Source organism: Egretta garzetta, unplaced genomic scaffold (assembly GCF_000687185.1).
Source record: "Egretta garzetta isolate BGI_Z169 unplaced genomic scaffold, ASM68718v1 scaffold8, whole genome shotgun sequence".
NCBI classification, from domain to species: domain Eukaryota; kingdom Metazoa; phylum Chordata; class Aves; order Pelecaniformes; family Ardeidae; genus Egretta; species Egretta garzetta.
The window spans coordinates 196,710-221,144 of NW_009260407.1; the positions used below are offsets into that span (position 1 = coordinate 196,710).

Sequence of the window (24,435 nt, forward strand, 5' to 3'; positions counted from 1 at the left end):
CATAACAAGAAACCCATTGAACAAAACAAATTACTTACCACCTCCACAATGGCTCTCTGCCTCCAAGGGATGGGCTGGTTCACAACGAGGAGGTGATGGTGATAAAGTCACTGTGATACTGTGATCAGAAAAGCTGCAGCAAGAAAAAAAAAAGTATATAGGGGAAAGTAAACTACAAAGAAGGGAGGGTGGAAAAAATGCCTCACAGTTCCCCTGGGACTGTGAGTGACTTTCAGTATTCCCCAAAAAGTTTCTCTTCAAACGTTCCGAGGCCAAAGAGGTCTCCGTCTCCGTGCCAGTTCTGGCAGCCGACTGAGGAAGGCAGAGGAAGGAGGATGGCTGAATTTTTCATTCAAATAACTTTGTTCCCATTTGGCTGTGCCTTGTCTGGAATCCCCGTTGATGGCAACAAGGTGTGCATTTTCCCGATTTGGAGGGCAAAAGCAATCACTTGGATCTGAGTTTGTTTTTAAGAGGTTTGTCTCGGTTTGATTTTGTTTTCCATTTATGACTCTCCCTTTCTTTTACCATTTTAAAGCCATGAATTATGAGTACTAAGGGTTGGGGAAAGGCCAAGAGAGAGATGTAGTTATAAATTTCCTTTAGTGTTCTGTGTTTCAGTGTTTGGGAACCACTTCAGACTGGTTGGCAAGAAATACTCTTCCCTCCAGTCCCCTGCTTCCACCCCCGGACAGGGGTAAGTCACACTGGACACAATCCATTTATATGTTTTTTTAAGATTTATTTTGTTTTCCCGGGCAAAGCACTGATTTTTAGGAGCTGAAAGTCTGAGGATGCCTCAAAGGATATTGTACCTACTACGGAATAAGAGTATTAAAGATACTTGATTTGTAGGACAGGAGTTATATCTTCATTTGACCAGCTGATCTTATCCAAAAAGCATTTTCTGAGTACCAATCCTTACCTATGCAGGTCTTACGTGTATGCTGTGCCCAGGGCTGTTGTAACTGAGGCCCTTCCCACCTTCCAGTGAGCCCCACTCCAGCTGCCCTGCAAATGTCTCGCCTTCGGGATGTACTGGCTTGCACAAGTGTTCTTGTTTCTATGGGGGTTCAAAACCAGAGGGAGGAAAACCCACAAAGCACTCTGAAGTAATTTACTTTCCAAAAGATATAGAATATGGTCAGAGTGTCTGGAAATATTTAGGTTTTTTTCATTTTGGCTTTTTTGTCTTGGTTTCCTCCTTTTCCTCTCTTCTCTCATTCCTTATATTTCCTTGGCCACTGACAAAGCAGAAGGTAGAAGAAGAGGAGAAATAAAGGAAAAGATGATCAAACAGAAAGACAAATGAAAGGTTGACTTGAATTTTGAGCAACGAACAAAAATCTGAACCACTTCCCTGAAGAGTTGTTTAGTTTTATCTTTTTTAAATCATTGAGATTTTTTTGTCACAATATTTTGAAATATGAGTTTCTTTTTTTTCTTTGCGTGCACTCCTTCACTCTTCAGTATCCTTTTTACACGGGCAGGCAATTTCCCTGCCTGCTGTTGAGCCATTGGCCATGCCAAGCTCCTCTTTTGCTTTTCCATCACAGCAAATCCTTTAGTCACATTTTGGTGGTCAGCAACCTTCAGCTTTTATAACTATCCAATCTTGGTTACTTATGAAAATGGCTGCTGTCAAAGGGTTTGCTCAAGAATCCTCTGCTGTCAGTAAAAACTTATCCATGGCTTTCAGTGGGTTTTTTTGGATCAGATCTGACGTATTCTGGTGGACCACTGATCAACTCTTTCTCTAGCATGTTTACCATAAGGCCATGCTTACCATATGTTCACTGATTTCTGTTAAAGGAGTTATCCTTGGTTCTTGATACAAAAAACAATTGTTCTGAAGTGTGTTGATTATCACATCAAATTGGAAATCATAAATTTTAACTAAATTTTACTTCAGAGATTCCCACTGTATTTTTGGAGCTCTAATTATACCGCCAGTCAGGGAGGAAAATATATCTCAAATACATAGAGCTGACACAGAATGGGTAACAGTGTCGGAAGAAGCCTGAAGTAGAGTTAAGAAGCCTTCTGCTACTTCAAGTAAGCATGTCTCTGAAGAGCTGTTGCTTTTACCAGTAGTACTATGTCTTGAGGATCTGAAGAGCATTTCCATCACTGAGAGGAGCTGCAGAGAGTTATACAATAATCACCTGCAAATTTGACAAAGCATAGTCAGGATCTTAATACTGCAATTCATTTCCTTTGATATGTTATCTGTCATCTCCTCCTTCCCACACAACCTCTTTATACTGAGCGGGAGATGGCACATCACCTATTCCCTTGACTGTTGAGAGAGACAGCTACTTCTCTCGCCTTCCTCCCTCTCCCTCTCAGTCTCTTTCTTCCTCTCCCTTGCCTTTTTTCCTCCCTGGTTTCTTCTGGTTGTTTCTTCCATCTCTCCATGCCTCTTTTCCAGCTCTTTCAAAGGAGAAGGATGAACCCCGTTTGCTTCAGCTTGACACAAAGTACTGCAGCAGAGAGAGAGCCTGTGATGAGGACTTTGGCCACGTGGCCCACAACTGAGTGAGGGTGTCCCAGCACACTCATTTAGGTATGGCCAGGCTGTATTTTAAGTAAAGGTCCAAAATCTGCTCATTTCACTTTCAAAGAGCCTGGACAGGCCTTTGGGGAGCTCTGAAGTCCAGGGGAGGAGAAAGCTCGCATTCATGCTGCCCGCTGTGCAGCGGGGACAGGCCAGGCTATGGATGTGTCTGCACGCCTGCATTTGCCACCCAGTTGCCCTTGGGAGCTGCAGGGCATGAGATCTACACAGTGCAAAAGAGCCCAGAGCTGAGTGATAATATTTATACAACCAGGCTTTTCAGTACCATGGGCTTCTTTGTCACTAGCTCTTGTTGGCTAGTAGAAGCTAAAGAAACCTCAGTTACAATTCATTTAATATTTAAATATCTTCTCAGGCTTGACTGCATAAAGACTATCTATGGTTTCAAGTGTGATTCACACGGCATATCTGGCCCTTAAATTTAAATCAACTTAAAACATTGATAGAAACTCTGAAGGCTAGAAAACCAAGGTTTATTTATATCTCTCATAATCCTTATGAAATCCTAGGAGTGGAGTCACCCAAATGAGAAGTCACAGTGTTTGGGTTCTTGTCTAAGCAAGGCTCATTGATTTTTAAGCGCATAAATTCAGAAATTCTAAAGACCCAGCCAAAGACAATACAGCAAGCAGCGCAGTTCAGAGATCCCCCCGGGGAGGAGATGTGGTTGTAAACACTTGAAAATGTTTAAGTCCAGTGAATGCTCTAGTTATATTTGGTAGGTCTGACAGGACAAGCAGTCCTAACAATCTGAAACACTGGACAGAATGGAAGGAAAGGCTTGCCAAAGATAACGAAAGCCTCACAGCCCTTTTTGCATCTCCTCTGCCAGGACATGGTTATCACAGTCTCAGTCTTCCTAGAGATGTTCTTCCCCGGGCAGCTCTGATCTAAGGGATGCAGCAGATGTCCTTTGCACCGCAGGTTCACCTGACGGGTACCTCACACACCACCCAAGGAGTGAGGAAGACCTTCACAGGGAGCAGGAGCATGATGCTTTCACGCTGGGCCACAGTGCAGCTTGGATGGCAAAGCCCTTCACATGGTGTCCAACACCCTTGGCCACTTCTAAAAGTCTCTTTGTAGCTGCACGTTACAGATGGGTTTAAATCAGGGGAAGCTTGCAAGGGAAGAAAGGCTTGGTCCAGGCTCGTCCATGCCATGGGCCGGTACCCTGCCCCTGCACCATCTCTCCCGGCAGTGACTGGTGCTCCAGGCTCTTGGCTCCCAGCAGTAGTGTTACATGGGATAGGTATGAAGCCATCCCAGACAAGAAAATGGAAATCTATCTCTGCAGAAAAATGTTGGAGACTTTTAAAAATACCTCAATTCAAGAAGCATCAGAATTCTTCTGAAAAAAAAAAGGTGCAGAACAAGCAGCAGCTAATGTCCAAAGACGTGCTGAATACAAGGGGACTGTGGTTCAAAACCAGGACTCTGGGGTTTGTGAGCAACAGATGTGAGCGGCAAAGAGACTAAGGAGGTTAGCGCTAGGTAGATGGGTAAGGAGAACAAGAGCGTTTGCAAAAATATCAGGGGAGATGAAGTGCTAGTGAGAAGTTGAATCCTTCAGTAAACCAAGAGACTGAACTCTTTGAAATCTGCCTTTAAATAAATATATAAACACAAAGTTTGAACAACTAGAAAACACTGGAGAAAAATAAACCTGTAAAAATAAAGATAATGACAAAGAATGGATAAGGGAATATAGAGAAAATATGAATATAAACAAATCAGCTTTCCGGATTGTATACATCCCAGAACACTTAGGGAATTGAATAACAAATTTATTGTACCACCAACAATTATTTTTTGACAAATCATGGGAGATTCCCAGGGCCTGGAGCAAAGCAAATATTGTACAGATTTTTCAGAGAAGAACTGAAGCATGATCCCGATAATTACCACCTTATACGTCAGTTTTCTCTCCCTGGTCGTACAATAGCACAAATAATTCCCTGAGACCTATGGGGCTGACTTGCTTGTTTCCCCTGGATGATGCGGTGTGGCCCAACGCAATGCTGGCGCGGGGCTGACTGACAGCTACGGTCCCAGCCAGGGGAAAGGAGAACGACTCGCTCGGCTGCGATGCATCCCACGGAAAAATACAGCAGATGATGCTTAACAAACTCCTTTCCAAACTGTAAATTATACTGGCGCTTTGCCTGAGCTAATTCGTCCTGATACAGTTTTACCTGATCCAAACCTCAGTGATGCTGTGGAAAGTGTGTGTTCGCGTCCGGGAAGAGCCCAGGAGGAAATATTCCCGGCTCAGCCGGGCGCTGTAGGGACAACCCACCCATCTCGCTCAGATCCTGCATTCCTAGAAATGCATCAGAAGGAATTCAGAGAAAATGAAAAAGATTTACAGATGTCCAAAAAAAACCCCCACATTGTTAATATAATGAAAAAAAAAATGAAAGACAATGAATAAGCAGCCACTGCTGCAGTCAGGCTGATGCTCGTCGCTGTTTGTCCAGCTTCTGGGAAAGGGCTAAGGCAAAATTCCTTTCCTTAATTTTGTGTTCCCACCCAAAGCCTGCTGGTTTTGACTTTGTGCAGGGCATATATATTTCATCTATAATCATTATTTGTAGATATTTTTTAGGGCCAGGAGGGACCATTAGCTCATCAATCCTGGCCTCCTGCATAACACATGCCGTAGAATTTCATCCAAAAAGGTACTGAACTCTTCACCTCGCTCGTGGCAGTGGATGAGGGCTGAACCTGTGGCTGTTTGAATCTGTGGCTTTTGGGGGGATCGCTGATTAATTTTGATATTTCATACAGATTCTGCAAAGCATCATCACGTGGAAAATCCCACATGGTAAACAATTTTCCAAAAAGCCCACTGCTTGGAGAAAGAAAGGGGGGCAGGGGGGAGCAGAAGCCCACAGTATAAAAGGAAAAATTTAGAGATTATCAGCTTTTTCCAAATTTCATATCAAGTTTTTTATTCTTGCCCTCTTCCTAGTTAACTTTTGTCAAAATAACCAGGCACAAGCATCAGGGAAACTAAATGATAGTTTAGTCTCCAAAAGAGGGGAAAAAAAACCCCTTACTGAAATGTGTTTCTATAGTAGACTTTATAAATCCATTCAGTGTGGTCTAATGTAAGTCAGGCTTTAACAAATATTTTTGCTCAACTTGGTTCCAGGATAAAATTGTAGAAGTTACTGAAAGGTGAAAAACCCCCTCAATCTATTCAACTTAAAAAAAAAAATAAAAAGACATTTAAGGGGGGTCTAACTGAAGTATACAAAAATCTTAGCTGAATGGATAATATCAATGCATGTTACTACTTTTGATACTGCACAGATGACAGGATCGGGGGCATAAATGGAAGTTCAAAAAACAAATTCAGAGGAGACATAAGGAAGTGCTTTGTCACTCAAAGAATAATAAATGTTTGGAATGGCCTACTGGGCAAGGTTGTTGAGGCAAAGACAGTGGGCTCGTTCAAGAAGCAATTAGATGCTATCCTGGGGGAAACGCTGTATTACAAGAGACAAGCATCAATGTGTTGAATGGCCTTTTCTCATTCCTAACATTTTCTATGTTCTTTTCTCCAGCTTGTACTCTTAAGGGTCTGCAGCCTCAGTGTATGATATCAAAACTGAAATCAGGCCCAGCAGTGTTCTCCACTAAACTGGGCCAAGAAGCATAATAAAGATTTGGCCTTGCTATAAAAATGTGCCGTGCTGTACTGCTACCCTGCTTATTCCATGCTGGCTTCTGGGCTTCTAATAAAGGAACAGGCGTTGGGCAAAGCACCCAGGGTTCAAAGATTTGTTTCACACCTTGTGTCGAGTCCAGAGCGCACTTTTAAGAAACTGGGGCACCCTGCCCTTCAGGTGGGAGCACTTCAGAGGGGGGCCAGGACAATTCCAGCGCATGCAGGGCTCTTTGGATCCTACACATCTAAACTCGGTATTCAAATGTGCCTTTATTAGTAGTTATTAATATTTTTTGAGAATTACTCCATCCCTTTCAGCTTACCCATCTGTTCCGATGTTGTTTCTTCTCCCTCCAAGCACAGTGCTGATCCTTTCCCCCCTCTTTTCCCCTTTGTGTACATCAAAAGGGAAGTGAAGTTTGTATTTGTTCTTCGGTGCATGCGAGAGCACCCACAGGACCAGCCAGTCTTCAGAAGGTTAAATAAAGTACTGTGTCTTGTGCCAAAGCGGGTGCACAACTCACAGAGCAAACAGCTGAAACAGTGCAATTGCACCCCATCTCCCAGGAAAATTGCAGCCCTCTCCATGCTGAGGTCCCCTCAGCTGTCCCAGCACCGGTGGCCACACACCCGCGTGCTCCTGGGGTAGCAAAGAGCGACCTGCGGAGAGTCCTGCTGGAGATGCCCCATTTGGGAGGTGTCAGGCTCAGCTGCGGAGGACCACAGAGCTCCTAGTGCCCAGCTGAGCAAACCAAAGTCCACACAGAAGAGAGGGGTGATCCAAGAGACATCTCAGATTAGCTGTTGAATAGCATTCATCTGACTTATGAGTGACGGAGGAAGCTCCAAGGGCTCTCTGCAGCAGGCTGTATTGAGGCACTACAGTAGAGATGGTCTCTCCTCCCCTAAACGTACTGGGTATCCTACAACAAGAGGCAGTAGGCAGGCTCACATAGTCAGTGAAGAAGTCCTTGAGGATATTCATTTTACTACACACACAGGACTGTGTAGCTCTTGTCAGGTATTTCATAGGCGGCTCAGCAAGGGGGGATTTTAGGGAAATATTTCAAGAATGCTGCCTTTGTAGCCGTGCAGTTTGATACGAGAAATCTCCACCGAACATAAGGGGCTGCATAGGAAAAAATGTTAACTAGTCCAGGGCGTGAGGGCATGTATGGATGTGCAAGAAATGCTCAGTTAAGAAAGCAGCTCCTGGAGGAGAGGGATGGCTGGGTAAAGAAGGGAAAAAGGAACATTCAGCTGCCACCCCTGCCCAGGGGCTAAGGCAGCCCCTAATTCAGGGCCACGCAAACAGAAGTTAAATTAATATGAATTGCTGAAAGACTCACATAATCTGTCCTTTCTTCCCCTAACTCTTCTGCAAGTTGTTGGGTTGTTTTTTTTTTTAAATTTTATTCTATTATTATTTTTTACTGGTGAGGGATTCTTATTATTATGGTTCTAACCTTCATTACAGTGGCTTTGTGCCCTAGCACTCCAGGGGAAATGCATATTCAGAATAGCTTTGCAAGTGCTGCCGAAGCCATTTGATGTCTGCACCACTTGCTAAATTATTTGCTAACAAACTTTGAGACTTTTTGCCCTTCCAAAGGAACCATTTCACATGTGGTTTTTGGCTTCCTCTGCAGTGGCCCAGCAATATTATTTTATCCCAGCAAAGAGCGTATTATTGTTTAATATCACTGCTATATTCCAGTATGTTTCCCAAGATGATAAATGCTGGCACAGAAAAGAGGCAACTTTTTCAAACAATAAGTAATAAATTGTGGAAGGCTGAGGTAAATATTTTTCCATGTCCCCAAACAACTCTGAGTACATTCCTGAGGAGTGTATTGACAGTAAAATGTTTGAGAACAAGAAAATTTGTTGGATCAGGTTGTGGTTGTTGTCCAACCCATAAAATATCAAGAAAATTCCTAGCTCTTTCTACCATCTGTTCCACTGTGTACTTCTGGGTGCAGCTTTACGTAAAGCCTTCAAAATGTCGACTATAGCAAATACGAATACGAATGAGTTGGTGTAAGAAGATAAACTGCATTGTTCCAAGGCTTCAGGAAAAAAAAAAAAAAGCAAAACACGAAGTTTGTCAGACGTGTCCAGATATCTCGGCAATGAATTGTTCAGATACCTGGGTACAGTGTGCCAGGGAGATCTGCAGAGCTATGGGCACCCATTCCTGCCTGCTGGCATGCAACCTGCCCAAGCAAGGGCAAGCTACGTCACACACAGGTTGCTGAGCACTGAGCGCGTGCAATGAGCTCCTTGTGAACAAGCCACGGGTAACAAATGTCAGAAATTAACTACTAAAAATGACACCTCAAGATCATTTTTGAGCACCACCCCTGCTGGAGGGTGAGATACAAAGAGAAAAGGATGATGAAACTAAAAATATTATTATCCAGTGTAACGCTTACCATAATGCCGCTGCAACCATCCTCATGCACGTCGCCTCCAACACCACACGTATGACTGTCCATCTCTACCCCTGTACATCCCTTTGAACCCCATCCATACAGATGCACCCTCACTCAGGAGGGATGCTCACTTAACCCGGCAGGAGCTAGAGGGAAAAGGACTGGTGATTGGGAGCCAAGCTGCAGGTACCTGGCCCCAGTTACATGAAAATGTCACCTCAGTATATACGGAAAAGCCTACTTGATTACAATTTTTGCACTGATTTCGAAGGATTTTTACAATATTTAAATATGGACACATTCAACATCCTTCTGGGCCAATTTCTGCCTGCTTAAATGGAAACTACTAATCCTCTAGCGCTGTAAGGGGAAGACACGCTCCGTATACATACTCTGTACTTGAGACATAAATAATAAATGCAATTTAAACTGAAATTTGAGCAGACTTTCCATTAAGTAACAGATCACTGTTGGATGGTCATGGTTTTTTATATCTGGCAGAGGGCTGTATCTCAGATATGTAGACATCATGTAGAGATGGGATATTTTGTACGAACATTAATAATGATGTTCCCACATTGCTCATGCTGTGGAAATGCTTCCTATTCATCTCATTATCTTCTGGTCCCACAATGGCAGCATGATGAGTGCAGAGAAATGAGTGAGAAGCCTTCTATGTCTTTGTGTGGTGGGTATAAAATGGTTGCAAACCAGATAAATGCTTAAATACATTATCTCTTTGACATTTTGCACTACCCTTCTGGAAAGACCCCATATATTTAATATCAAAAGGGCAGAGACCACTTACCATGGGAGAAAAAGAGAATGACTGCTTTGTCCTGCTATCTGTATCCCAGGGAGCAGATCACAGAGGACCAAGATGGTTTCCCTTGCGCCTTGAAAGGGGCTGATGAGAACCCAGAAGCACCTAGATAGAAGTCAGATTCGCTCACTCATATCAGTCCCACAGATCTGCTCTAAATCTCTCTTCCCAGTCGCCTCCTCCAGGGTTAAAAAGATGGCACAGCAGAGCGTGCCAGAGAGAGGTTGTTCTGAGTTATTGTTGTGTGTGTTTCAGTGGTCATTGCTGCCTTCATAACCCTCATTTCAATATAAATCACTTCTGTTTTCACATTTTCTCCTGGACTCCTTCCACATCCCAAGGACCATTCCCATGAGTAGCTGTTGAATTTGGCCCCCCAGCTCTTCTCTAATGACCTTTCACAACATTGGTAAAGGCTTCAGCACTCACTGAAAGCATCAAAGGGCCTATTCTCATCTTTCATGGAATCTAATAAGAATGGTGGGGCTGTATATTCACAAAGCTGGCACTGCTTCTCTGCATGTCCTTGGGCAACTCCTTTAAAAGCTGCAGGAGTCTCTATGTGGGAGAATGGGAATAATGACACTGGCCTGCCAACCATGAAGGTTACAGCACAGAATCACTTAAAAGACTTGTTGAAGCCCAAAAGAGTTGATGCAGGCAAAACACTTTGCAGGAAAGTAAGGGGTACACACATTCACGGAGAGGAGAGTAATGGGCCTAGAGGTAGCTTAGCTGCCACCCCAGCCTGTAGCCCCCAAATACAAATGATGACAAGACTGCAAGCGTGAATATCCCAAGCTTCACTGATCTAAATTACATCAGTGGGCAGCTTCTTGTACAGACTAATCTCTGGAATAGGCCCCCTTCCCGCATGCTATTAACAGAACTATAAATATTTAATTTGAAATATAAGATACTAATAAGCATCTTAAATAAAAGAAGACTGTGATAGATTGGCAGACTGCCATGCTCATCTCCACTTTATACAGTGCTTCCTTCTTGTCTTGAACTGCTAGATGATATCCTTCCGATGGAATTAATTGGCCTCTCTCTTGCCCCATGCTATTTCTGGTTTAATTATCTTGCAGTTTGGCCAGCAGTGGACGATGTTCTTCCTGTTGCTGCTCTTTTGCTCTCAGTGTTCTCTGTTGGTGCAGGGTACTTTCTAAATTCAGTTCCATTTTCCTCTTACAAGCTCCTGACCAAGATTTTGTGACATTTTCTGCAGAAAGACCCATTTAGAGCCCAATGCAAATTGAGCTGTGATCAAAATCCATTGGCTTCAAGAGCTGATAGGTCAGACCTTCACACCTGCCGCGTGCCTCAGCAGCCGTAGGACAGAAATGTGCATTGGAAAATGGGGTTGCACATGTGAGGAAGAAGAGATGACAAGACTGAGCGGAAGAAAAGAGACTGAATTTCTGTTTTCTCAGGAAAATACAGCTTGACTTTAGGTTACTGAAATATTTCCATTGACTTCATGGCTTTTCCTTTGCAGCTATATCAGATATTAGATCTGTCCAGTGAAGTGCATTCCCTTGTAATTACCGAATTACCAAAGTGCAAGAAGTTACAAAAGAGATTAAAAGTGGTTTAGAACTAGCCAATGGGGTTTTTCATTAATTTTTACACTTCTTTCCATGTACTGATTGACTTTTTCCATTACAGTATTTTAAACTATTAAAAAGAAGCTTAAAAATGGAGGAAGAGGAGCCTTTCTGGATAGAAAGAGGGAGGAAAACGAAAGTTTATCTTACCAGTCAGCCCTCTTTCCTGGTAAACAGAATGGATAAAAGGCTGATGTGCTGAGAAAGTACGGAAGACATTCCTGAAAAGTTTCATAGCCATGGAAGAGCACAATGTCAGGTTAAAGCAAACCCAAATCCATCCCAAACCCCTAACTTCCATCTTTTTCTGCTCCTGGGAATCTTTCCGAATCCACTCTTTGTGACAGCTGGTACCTGCATTTTCCCATACCGTGACATATTGCCTCGTTTACATGTCCAGCCAGTGCCTTCTTACACGGTCTGTCAGAGCTGGCTTAGTCTGTGTCAGGGAGCCAAGTATTAGTAAAGCTGGGGAACATTCTCCTAGATCAAGGGAATATTCCTGTGCTACGAGCCAGGCGCTGCAGCTACACTTGAGACCAGCCATGGACACATACTGCACTCGGCAGCGGTATTTACAGGATTGTTAACAGTTGAAGAGATGTGAGGCACAGCCCTGTAACATTATTTCCTTTGCCTTCAAAAAGCACTTCTCTGAAGTGCCCGGAGACATCCTGTCTTAGGGGTTATTCCCAGTTAAGATAAACCGAGTGAAAATGTGCGACTACTGTCAAAAGAAGAATAATGTTCGTGCTTACAAAAGCTCCCCTTCAGATACGCACACCGCACCGTTATGCATAACCCCTGCGTTTGATTTCTCTGTCATATTTTCTCACACTGGAGATGGTCCCAAAGCAAACCTCTGAACGCAAGCACAGAACATGATTAAGAATCAAAGCCTAGAACACCAGAACATATGTTTGGCTTGTTGCTTGTATCTTTATAGAGGTCGAGCCAAAAGCCTCAGTACAAACACCCTTGAATATTTGTCTGTTTCGCACAATAGGCCAAAATATTCGTGCTTCATACTATTAACCTTTGGCTAACTAAACCTTTGATGCAAATCTAGTAATTGCCATTGATTCTGCAGGAGAGAGAAGCCCTGTTTGGCCCAAATACAAGGCTAACTCAGCCTTGTTTGTTCCCCAGATATTCTGATCACTCCTTCAAGTCAACAGAACATTACTCCATACTACTGAATCCCTGAGGTGGGTTCCCATAATGTTCAGGCCCTCGGACAAAATTCTGGGGGTGCAGCACTACATGGTATGGACCCACCATGCTTACTTCAAGAAGAGCAGATGCAGTGGTTGCCATTGGAAACCAGTGGCCTGTGGTTAAGACAAAAGTAAAAGACAAATTTCTCATATTAAGCTGGTTTTACTCTTAGCAATAATAAAATTGGATAGCATGTGAGACAATTATCCAAGCAAAGAGAAAACATCTTCAGTATGACCAAAGACGCATGCATGTACCTCTCAAAACCAGAAGGTAGCCATACTTCTTCTGAGAGAAAGGTCAAACTTACCTGCAAATTCCCCAGCTGGAGGTCTCACATCATCAGATACCTCCAACAACCTGGACTTTGCCTCCCTCCTTCTTATGCCCTTATGGGACTCCGTTCCACTGAAGGTTTCTGCTCCCCTAGTCCTCCAGCTTTCTTAGACATATCTCAGCACTCTGTTGATGTCCCATAAAGGTCAAAACAAAGAGTCAAATAAGCAATTTTTTCCCATAAATCAAGCTTTTACCCAGGTTTAGGGATTCACTGTCTTTTTCTCCTTGAGGTTGTTTCTGACAATCCCACTAAGCAAATGAACAAATATTACACTTCTAGAGATATTTTTACACCATTCATTTAAGACTAGAAACTACCTAAAATTATTACAAAGTATCTGAAAGCCATCCTGGCTGCTACCTCATGGATATGATGCAGGGGGTACTGTAGCATGTTTTCCTTGCACACCCAAAATCCCAATGAAAATACACTGATTTAAGATAAAAAAGATGAAACAAAAAAATTAATTTGACTGTTACTCCAGAAAACTTCAGCATGGAACACCTTAATCATGTTCGTTAATCAAATGCCAGATAAAATCAGTTGTCTTCTAAAGTGAGAACAGAGAAAAATTAGGACAACATAAATCTGTGAAAAAAGTTTGACTTTTTTTTATTCCAGGAGAACTCAACTAAAAGCTCCCTCCATTCAGGCACCTGGGTTTCGTTTCATAATAGCTTCGGTCCATTGTTCCTTATTATCAGAGCTGACTATGTTCAAGCTAAGGCAGATCTTGTTCCTAAATTTATGTCTCTGTGTGTGACCACTACAATATGTGTTTTGTATGCTTTTTCCTGAAAGCCTAATATAGTGATACCTGTGACACGGCTTGGACTCCCCCTTTCATGTATATTACCAACTCGAACTGCAACCTGCTGGTAGATTTTTCTTAAACTCTAAAATGAGGGTCTAACCTTCTCTTCTTTTTCTTTTTCTTCTCTGTTGCCTATAATCTTGATTTGACTCACACAAAAGTGACACAGTGGGAAATCCACTCAAGAAGACTTTGACAACTAACAATGGAAACCTACCTACACGAAAGTTGACTGGTGGCGTTTATAGTGAAAAAATGTATTCAAGTTTAAAGATGTCATCTGTGTTAACTGATCCGTGTTGGTTTTGTGTGTTTTTGTCAAAAGAAATGTGCTGCGGAGTCACCTCTGTTAGGGTAAAGAAAACTAGCCAGAACAACATCACCACTAAAAAAGACAGGTATGCTCAGGAAAAAAGAATCCCCCAAAAATATTTCACTTTGGGTAAATAAGATTTTTAGGTTGGAGCAAATCCAAAAGACTTATCTGAAACAGTGAAACTTGAGGAAATTTAAATGGAACTAACATATAGAATTATTTATACTCCTTTTTGCCTTCTCTAACATGAAAAATATTGTTAGTTTATGCAGTACCAAATGTGTACTAAATGTATCTCATAGATTAATTTAAAATAAGAATGGATTAATTTAAAATAAGATCAGTGTAGATTTCTCAGTAGTAGCTACTGGTTGTTTTGGCTTCAGTTTTAGAGTTGAAGTTGGGACATTTTACACAGATTCCTCTCCCCCTGGAATGAAAGGAATCTAGTTCTTGCTGTGAACCAGCTTCCCTCATCAAATGGGACACCCAAGGCCATGAGTTGCCATTGGGAATCTTGGGCGTTTCTTGGGCACTTCATACCAGAAAAGGCAAGAGATGCAAGTCAGTACAAAGTTCAAAGATGCTAATAACCAAGTAAAAGGTCTTGACCGAACATACAAGGATATTGAAGTCATTGATATTGTACAACCAGTCCTCATGTCCACATTACTAGGTCTCCTCTACTAGGCCTGATGTTGTTGGTGGTCTCAGCTGACTTGAAGCAGTTTGTCTCACCATTACATTCACTACTAATAGATGCTTTTGTTGAAAAACATATCAAATATTCCGCAAATGTGAAACTCAACCCAAAAATGGCCCCTTGGGTCAGGTTACGAACGTGTGAGCTAAAGCTGATGCTACTGCAACATCCCTGTGAAATGCAGGACAACAGGTAAAGCTGGTGGCTCTTGGAAGAAAGGTGCTGAGATGCAACAGCGATGAACCCTGCACAAAGTGTGAATGGAACAGAAAGGATCTGAAGGAAGGAAGCAGAGCGGCTGTCACATCCCTCAGCTCATTCATCCAGGTCAGAGTAGCCTGAAGAAAGGACAGAGTTCAGAGGGATCTGTACTGTTGTTGTCCATGCTACAGGTGGTCTCTAGCTAAAGAGAAGGTGACTTCACCTGAGCGATATCTGTTAATTTAAATTCACTCAAAAATGTAAAGGGAGTGGGGGAAAGAAAAAGATCACCTCTTAAAATGAAACAATTTTAAATGAAGCCATTTTATTCAATGGTTTTTCAGTAACCCAAGTTCTTGTCACCCTTCATGATGCAGAGGAGATGTTCATAAAAGCAAGCCACTTGGCTGCTTTAGCAGAATTCATGCAGTAAACTGGGAACTAAAACACATTTTTGGTGCAACAAGGAGTACCTCAGAAAATCCAGTGAGAAGCAAACAAGTTGGAATGAATGACTGGAGAAGTAATTCCATCTCCTGCCATTGCGGCAACCCTGATTTTGCTTATTACAGAGAATAAGAGCTGTGCAAGCCAGCACACCTCATGACTGCATCTTTTTACAGCCATTTTAGAGCCAGGTAAACTGAGGCACTTGGTTAATGCATATCCCAGACCGCTAGGAATGTAATTTGGGCGGCTTGTTTCACTTCAGCTGTTAACGGGCATTTTCTGGTACATGCCTTCACCCACAGTACATCTTCTGCAGCCCAGACAAGGGCTATCGCAGGACCACGGCTCCCTTGTCACCCCTCTGATTTTTCCTACAGCTTCACTGCCAGAAAAGTCTCAGCATCAGACCTCCATGAGATGAAAGCCGGTTTGCAACCAGAAACCCTCCAGAAGTTGTTCAATTAAACAAAACAAAACAAAACAAAACAAAAAGCCCTTTAAATTCTACTTTAGAGAGGATGTGTTCAAGTGCAGATGGGGGTTATCGTGTCTCCAGTCTATCATCAGGTAGTCAGGGTAATTGACCCAGCCAAACCTGCCCAGAGGAAGAGACAATGTGTGAAATCCCTGTTAGAAACAATTATGTACTTGACCTTAAAGTATGAGTCTTTCTGCTTTTGTTTTTTTAGGAAGGCATTAAAAAAAAAAAAAAAAAAGAAAACAAAACCAGAAAGGCTCCCAACTCTTTGAAGGTCCTGTTTGTGCTGAAACAGGCTCTGTGAATTGGTAATTGGTGTCTCAGAGCCCAGGGGATGCGAGGCTGCGGCAGTGCTCAGCAGCCAGCCACCGCTGCCGCGCTCAGCACTTCTGCGGCCACCGGCTTCCCCGGCCCTGCCAGGGGCTCTCTGCCGCAGTGGGGCACGCTGCCGTCCCCGTCCCACAGCCTGCACTCAGCACCCTCCTTGCTCAACCTCCCCTGGCCTCCACCCAGGGCTACCAGCCCTTCTGCAACGCTCCCATCCCTTTGCTCTTTTGCAAAGGGCCGGAGAAGAGGTCACACAGAAATGTGGCCAATACAAGGATGTCACTTTGTGGGCAAAGCGCCCAAGTCCTAGTGTCACTGATGGACATGGCCTCTTTCACAAGGGCAAAGTAGGCAGGCACCTACCTCCATGAATAGCCCAAAACAGAAGCAAAAGAGCAAAGCCACAAACATGAAACTTGTCTGTTCTTTGGCATCATTAACTGTTTGCCATTACATTAGTAGCTGAAATGATGCAAAGTCTCTGTGGGTTTTGCTTACTTCAGGACACGGGCGGGGGGATGCAAACAGCAGCACCTGCTTTGCCTAAAGGTAAGGTCAGAGCTGATTCCACGGGCAACTGCCTCATATTCCCAAGCTAGGTCAGAAACCAGCCCACCTTCTGGGCATCAGTCCCGTGAATTTCAGAGGGAATTCACTGCTTGATGCGTAGGGCAGCCCAGAGTCCCCCAAGGCCCAGCACCAGAGGATAAGGAGGCATCAGGGAGATCCCTCAAAAAAGGGAGGACATCCACACTGGTCATAATTTCTCTGCAGGTCATGCTTGTCCCGAAGGGCTTGCAGTGTTTCACAAGCTGTTCTTGAGGCCGCTGCCTTTCACCCAGGGCAGGGCTGGTGCTCGGGCAGCCGAGGAGGGGGAGGAGGTGGCCCTGGCTGCACAGGGAAGCCTGAAGCTGCTGCCAGGGGAATTGCTCAGGTTTTTCCCTTGGCTGGGAGGCAGGCGTCATGGCAATCCTGTGCACGGACACACCTGGACAGGTAGAAAGTTTCTCTCCTCCTCTACAAGCAACATTGTCTCAGCAGAAGCACGTGTAGCCCAGGTTTTACACTTTCTCCCTTCCGCCCTCATAACCGCATGGATTAGAAGCAAAGAATGGCCTTCAGCAAGACCATGAGTGTTTCACAGGCAGCCAATTTGTTTTCCTGCTCCATCAGGAGAGAAGACACCGGCAGGTCCCAGTGGTGTCCCCACCGCCCCTCTGGAAGGCACAGCTCGCTGTGAGCCTGGAAGTGGTGCCCAGCACCGTCCCGTTGGGCTCCTGCTTCCCTCTGGGGCCGTGGGTGAAGTCAATCACACAACGTGAGCACACACACGCGTACGGGAGCAGGATAACGCGCGTGGCGGTGCACCGAACGGGCGACTTCAACCCTGCTGGGCCCAGGGAATCCAAACCATTAAAAAAAAAAAAGAATTAAGCCTCTGCAATGTCTTTGCCTTAAAACTCAAAACAACAATAACAAAAAGACCAGTCAGGTTAATTACACCAGAGCAGAGAGGAATCTCTAAGATGTAAATACATTTCCATGAACATTAAAAGCAAACTCCTCTCTAAAGTGTTTTTCTTTCACAAGCAAGCAAGAAAATGCATTGGATAAAACAAACTTTGCTTATTTTAGTTTCGACTCAATTACCTGTTAATGGAAAAAATCTGGCACCACTAATAATGAGGCAGGAATGAGATCACTGTTCTGGAGGCCTGGCTTGTCAGGGAAGCTTGCAACAAGAAGTGCATTTATCTGCCTTTCTATAACCCTTTTCAAGCACTCTGTCAGGGAGCCCAAACTGAACAGCCAGCTTAGGAGGAACTTGGAACCCGCTCCAGGCCCCCTCAGCCCTCTGGGAAAAGGAAAATTATTGTTGGCAAGTCTGCCTGGCTCCAGAAGTTGATCCAGTGCCCCCCACTTGCCCATGCAGCAGCAGACAGAGCTAAGAATTTTGTTATAATTAAATAACGGAGTGCTGATCGGTTGCTGGAGGTGGTCTTGAAACTGGTGTTTAAGGCAGTGGAGAACAACGGTTACTATTCATAGAAAAAGCAGAGTCTTAAAATCCATCTGTTTCGTTCCAAATTTAGGCCAAAAAAATGCTCACTCACTGTCTTTAAAAATACCACCTGCTTAGCTATTTTGTATAATGTGCCATTATATAAGTTTGAAGGAGGAGCAGGCAGGGAGGCAGTGGGGGCTGAGAAGGGGCGGGGGGGGAACAGATTAAAAAGATATAGTTAGATCCAAAAATACCCCAGCAGCATATTCAAAAGGGAATGCAAAATAAGGGAGCAAAGGAGACATTTTCCGAGGAAGATTAAAACCAGGGTGTTTGCTAATGCCTGGGAACCAGCTACTATGAATGGGCTTGTTTGAAAATAAGGTAACAATCTTTTTTCTCTTTTTTTTTTTCAAAAAAACCCCCAACCCAACAAAACCTTCTTGCTGCACGTACCCAACTCTGTTCCTCACCATGCTACAGGACTGTGGAAGCACCCCGAGCCTTTCCCACCCTGCAGACCTTTCTGGTGGGGGGGCCAGGCCAGGGCCCCTGCCAGCAGGTACTTCCCAAGCGTGGCTGTGCCTCTCCTAGGGGAGCTGGCGCAAGGGAATGACTGGAAGGAAGGAGACGAGGAGCTGGTAGCACCACGGCGTCCACTCTCCCAGAGCAGCTTTGCTCTGTGAGCCATCACATCAGCCAGGCCGGGTGTCCTGCAGATGTGCCTCCTGTCTCCCCATCGTCCTTTCCCTCCCCTCACTTCCCCGCTGCAATCTTACATAATATTAATATTGCAGCTGCAGTATTTCCAGTTTTCCCTATGCCCTTAACTCTCTCCTGTGTCCCTCATTCCCTCCAACACCCCAACACTCTCCACGTCTCCTACGTAATCTTCTTGGCCTGCCAGCTGGGCAGGAGAGCACAGATGCTGGTCCAGAAGTAGACGTGCGATAATTGGCCATCTGGATGCTGCCAGAGAGAATGGGTAACAGCTGAGCTCGCCCTGCCTTTTCTTCAGCAGCGGGTCTGGAAAGCCTCTCTTCTCAGTGCCGGCAGAGATTTCCCTGGAACTCACAGGGACTTCATCATCTCCAAGAGTTTCACTGCCGCTGTCAAATCTGGTTCAAAATGCCAGAGGATTCAAGAGTTATCAGGAGAGGGTCAAACAGATGGACAGACAGCATGACTTCATGATCTCCATAGAACATGGATGCAAGCCATTAGTGAATATTTTGGATTGATCCCTGAAGGAAATCAGCGCACGGGCTGGCAGACTCCTGTCCTCAGGGAGCCCTTAAAATGGGCTGGTGACATTATTGACAACGGTGGGCCACTGGGATGCATTCAGTTGTCCCTGATCTGCCTTAAAGGTCTTGAGATATTTTCCAAGAACATCTTAAAATGAATGCCAAAGTACCTGTCTACCTTTTTTTTTTTTTTAATAATACAGCAATTGCTACAATCTCTGAGCACATTTGCGCATTCATAGTTTTAAGGCTCCAAGAGCTTTAGCCTTCCTGTGCAACAAAGGCCACTGAAGCTCAATATTGGTCCTGTACTAAATTTAGCCTTCAGCTGGAGCATCTTTCCCAAAATGGCATCCAAAATCTTTACCCAGAGTCTTAGGTGGTAAAGCATTCCTATGTGTATGCCAGACATAGCTGGGCAGCACTGTCACACACATTCATATTATTGTTGTTATTATTATTATTATTATTATTATTATTATTATTATTATTGTTTGCTTTCATGATTGTTGCAATGGCCCATGCAACTATTTTACCATGAATTCTCTTTACATCTTTTTACAGTCTAATGAAATGAACAGGACTCTGAAGACTGCTCTTTCTTCCTGCCTTTCCCTTGCTTTTTTCCTTTTAAGCAAAGCTTAAAACCATGTGGCCCTGCTTTATTGAGTCAGCAATTGCTTAAACTTTTTAAAATTCCATACACTAAGTGAAAAATGAGATTTACAAAACGAATGGAAAATAAATGTCTCCCGAACATGCAATACGTTGACTTGCTTCCTTGACTTATCCCATAAAAACAGATGGAAGCAATAGCTACAGTGAATTACCGACCGTATGTAGGGCCCCATGCTGTCCCGTGGCAGCCCCGTACAGGGACAGAGCGTGCCAGTTCATCACCCTGGAGGTTGCCCTCCCTTGCACGGATCTGGGGGTGACGGGGGTGATCAGGCCGTACCCCCGTAGCCAGCTGCTTACCCTATTTTACACCTACAGTGTATGGGAAGGGCTGTCTTCCCACCGTGTTTCCAGCATACCTGGTCCGATGGGGTCCTTCGCTGGGACTCCTGGGCACAAAGGGAGTACATATAAGTAATAGTAATTTTCTCCCAGGAGCCTTGATCCACCTCAGGCCTTCTGAGCAAGGGGAATTTGGAGGCAAATCTGAAGGCAGAAGCCCATCAAGGGACACAGCCAATGCACGTCCTACAAGAAGCCCAGGCGATTGCTTTCCCAGGAATACACAATTGTTTTCCCCAGCAAACAAGGGTTCCCAGCACAAGTTACCCACCACTGCTCAACCTGTCGCACACATGCCTCTCTCACCGCACACGCAGAAGGAAAACCAATTTGCCCAGGAACTGTGGTTTTGGACTCTGTTTTCCACAGGCTTGCTAATAAAGCGGTGAGCAAAGAACACACTATTTTGCTGAACATATGAATCATACCTTGATGGTGTCTCCTTTGAATCATGGCATTCAAAGATCTCCCTGGAGCACTATGTTTTACATTAGAAGAGAGCAGTTATCCCCAGCAGAGATGCAGCACATGTGGCTGGCTGATGGTTGGCCACACTCTAGCAAGAGTCAAAACGTTTAGGAGAAAGGAAAAAAAAAACAAATTCCCTAAGAAACCTTAAACAGCAGGAGAGTAATTTGAGCATCGCATTCAATTTGGTGGCTACCAACACCAGCAAGATTTGGCATCTTCCACAAAGGCTTTGCAGCACCATCCCCTGCCCCGTGCCCCTGCCCACACGCCTGTCGCGGGGGACGGGGGGACACGTTCCACTCAAGTCGAGGAGGGTGGTGTGTCAGAGCACAACAGAAACAGCATCAGGCCTTGGACCAAGGGAGATAAATGGAGCCTGGTAAAAAATCCACTATGACTTAATCCTTCTAACCGGAAATACGAAGCAATCCTCACATATATTACCCTTTATTAACACATTTGAAACAAAAAAAAAAAGGCTTCTGGCTTGTAAACTAGTCATTAAAAAAAGCAGTAGCAATTTAAAGTACTCTATACTCTGTTTAAACATAATTTAGTACTTTGCCCAGTGACTTGCAGCCCCTCTACAAAGCAAACTCCTTCTGCAGCCAACAGCCAACTGCTCGGCAGCCAGTTTTGGTTTTATCGGACCCCCCAGCGAGGAACAGCACGGTCTCAGCACCGGGGCTGGGCTTCCCAAAATGGCCTGGTTCCCAGGTGCCTGCAGAAAATCACTTCACCGGTTTCCCCCAGAGGAGGAGGAACACTTACCCTCCCCGCAGAGCCCATCGGGACCGGCCGCAGAGAAGTGCGTTACCTGAGCAATACACCGGCACGGCGGCAGGGAACAAGCCTGCTCCGAGACCTTTGCATTGGACGATCGCCCCCGAGTGCCACTGCAGAAATTAGTATGGCTGAGATTTTCCAAGACGACTGGGACTATGGTGACATCCACTCCTGAGAAATTCCTGGAAATCACAAAGCTTAAATGCCTACTTAAGTTTTAAAAAAAACCCCACAAATCAACCGTTTAATAAATATTCTTGCGTGCTAAGTTCACTCTGGTCCTGCAGCATCCGCAGGCATTGCTGCGTTAGGCGGATGCTGGATGCTCAGTGCTGAGAGCAGGCTCTGCTGCAGGGGCACAGTGCATTAAAAAAACAAATAAATTTGCAAAAATGGCCTCAAATCTGTCCAGGAGATAAACCCTAAGGCCAGCACAAGGACTCTGGCTAATTAGGGCTACCTAAGCTCTCCTGTGTGACCTTTATAGCACATCAGCCCTGTGTTGTGGGATCACCGGGCTGAACAAAAATGTTTTAAAATTGATGGTACCACCAGCCCTGGTCAGTGATCACCATCCCCCAGTCGGGATCACTTCACCCAGAGGGACGCCATGACTTTAGCTCACGCGCTCTTTGTCTTGGGCCAAATCACGTGCCATTTCCTTTAAAAAAATAAGGACTTTCAACCATTGCAACAAAAGCTGAGCGGGGAGAGGGCGAGCGCAAAATGAATTTAGCAGGCAGTAGCACGGGGACTCAAAGGGAAGAGAGGATTTCTCACAAGTAGAGCTGGCTGCAAGTCGCCGCGACTTTCACAACATTTTTTCCAAGGCAGTTTTCCACGCGGGCAGTAAATCTTTTTGGCCAGAGCAAAATGCAGTCAGTGCATAAATGAGTTGACAAGTCGTTCTCTGCACATACTAAGTTGCTTTTATTAATCCAGAACTGCATGCTACAGATACTGTACAGCATGAACATTTATTCATTACAAAAAATGGCTTCCAAACCATTAAAAATGAAAATCGGAATAAGAGCATAAAACGGAACAGTAACATCACAACTGTTAGGAAACATTCAAAGTATTCACAAAAAATGTTATAGTTAGCATCTTAATAAACCAGAGAAAAATCTGAGACAGTTTTACAATCGCTTCATGTCAACTACAATGGCACTGAATGAACAGATGAACAATTTTTCAGCTTTATACAGCGTTTTTTGCAACATCAACATGCCTAGGTTTTTTTTTTTTTTGTTTTAAGTTTGCTACCTACCTGTATGTAGTAAGTGTACATAAAAGTGGCAGTCTGATTTTCCTTTTATGAATAATCTAATATACAGAATTTGGCCCTTAAGGGTTTATACCTCTTCATTTTAAATGCTTTCCGGACAATCTGCTACCAAACACGTCTGTTATAGGTGACATTAAAACTACATACATATCTACCTATGTAACATCACAGCAAAACATGATGAACAAAAAAATTACAGCATTAAAAAAAAATAAGAAAGTCGTCGGGAGAAAGTTAAAAGTCACTGAGAATTTTGGCACATAGAAATTTTGCACACAGCCTACAGTCCTAATGTCGCAGGGGATTCAGCTGCAGTTCTGAACGGGAGACACTTGGACCTTGCTGTTTTTCAAACAGCCTTGCTAAAAATTCCCTTGCTAAATTTTCAAGTCTTTTTGTGTGTAATGGCTTTTAAAGCAAATTTTTTTTTTTTTTTTACACTATTGATCCTTGAAAAAATGCATCTGCGAATGTCCATTTGGTGGCAACTGCGTTTCATAGAGCAAAAAAAAAAAAAAAAAAAAAAAAAATCACGAAAGGAAATAAAAAACAAAAATCCCGGAAAAAATATATATATACACATTTATATATAAACTTAAAAACCTTGTACAAATGAGTTGTTATATATAAGATGCTTACACTAAGGGAAAAAAAAAAAAAACCTTTATACAATGTTTCAGGAAAAAAAGAAGAAAAAAACATTTAAAAAGGGACAACATACAGATACAACAAGCAATTTCTAAAGCAATAAATACTACTGGTCCAATAGCGTTGTGATACTTTTAATTGTTGAGTAGCGTTCCCTCCCCCAAAAAGAACAACACCATGGAACAAGGTATATTAACACATTTTTTTTTTTAACCCTTTGTTTCTGTACATTTAAACAATAACAAGTAACATCACAATAAAGGTTGTTTCACACAAGGAAGGAAAAAAAAAGAAGTAGTAGCGGCACTGCATTCGTTGTGCCCTTAAAGGTTTAAAAACCAGATGTAAAATGATTGGTTCGCAAGCTCGTATTTAATACAAATAATAAAGAACCAATGCCTCCGGCAAGGGCTGCTTCAAAATTGCTTCTTTTTTTTTTTTTAATTTTTAAAATCAGTCTTTAAAACTAAGCTATTGGAACTACATAACAATTATGTATATATATATATTTTTTAAACGCTACAAAGACTTTAAACAGCTGTTGATAAAAATTTTGGCAGAATCATGAGGCTTTTCTCATCTACATATTTAAAAAGGAGAAATTGAAATAAGAATGGGTCAAATATTGACCAATGAACTCGATAAAACATCAACTAATGTAGCCACGTGGCACGAATTAAAAACGAAACCGAGAAACGACGACGAACAGCGGACGACGAGGAGGAGGAGAAGGAAAAAAAAAAAAAAAATTGAAGAAAAGGAAAAAAAAAACCCCAAATCAAAACCCCAAATCCCAACAGAATTCAATCCCCCTGAAGGAAACCGAAAGGGCTAACGAGGCTAAAGCTATTCTAAGGACTTGGTTACGAGGGAGAGCGGCTGGGGCTGTGTCCCCGCCAGCGAGCTGTGGGAATGCAAGGAGGACGTCGAGGGCTGTGCTAGGGATGCGGCGGCGGCGGCGGCCGGCGGGAGGGCGGCCGGCGGGTGGTCCAGGGCCCCGT

At 43.7% G+C, this 24,435-nt stretch overlaps 1 protein-coding gene across 1 annotated transcript in view; it reads right to left on the reverse strand.

Annotated features, from left to right (window-relative positions):
• Nucleotides 1–18,800: 18,800 nt before the first annotated feature.
• TCF7L2 (transcription factor 7 like 2) overlaps nt 18,801–24,435 on the reverse strand; it is a 122,405-nt gene continuing 116,770 nt past the window's right edge. The window contains exons 12-14 of the mRNA XM_035898969.1: nt 21,484–21,680; nt 20,243–20,288; nt 18,801–19,092 (exon numbers count right to left, since the gene is read on the reverse strand). Of these exons, the coding sequence (XP_035754862.1) occupies nt 18,801–19,092; nt 20,243–20,288; nt 21,484–21,680 (535 nt within the window). The remainder of the gene's footprint in view (nt 19,093–20,242; nt 20,289–21,483; nt 21,681–24,435) is intronic.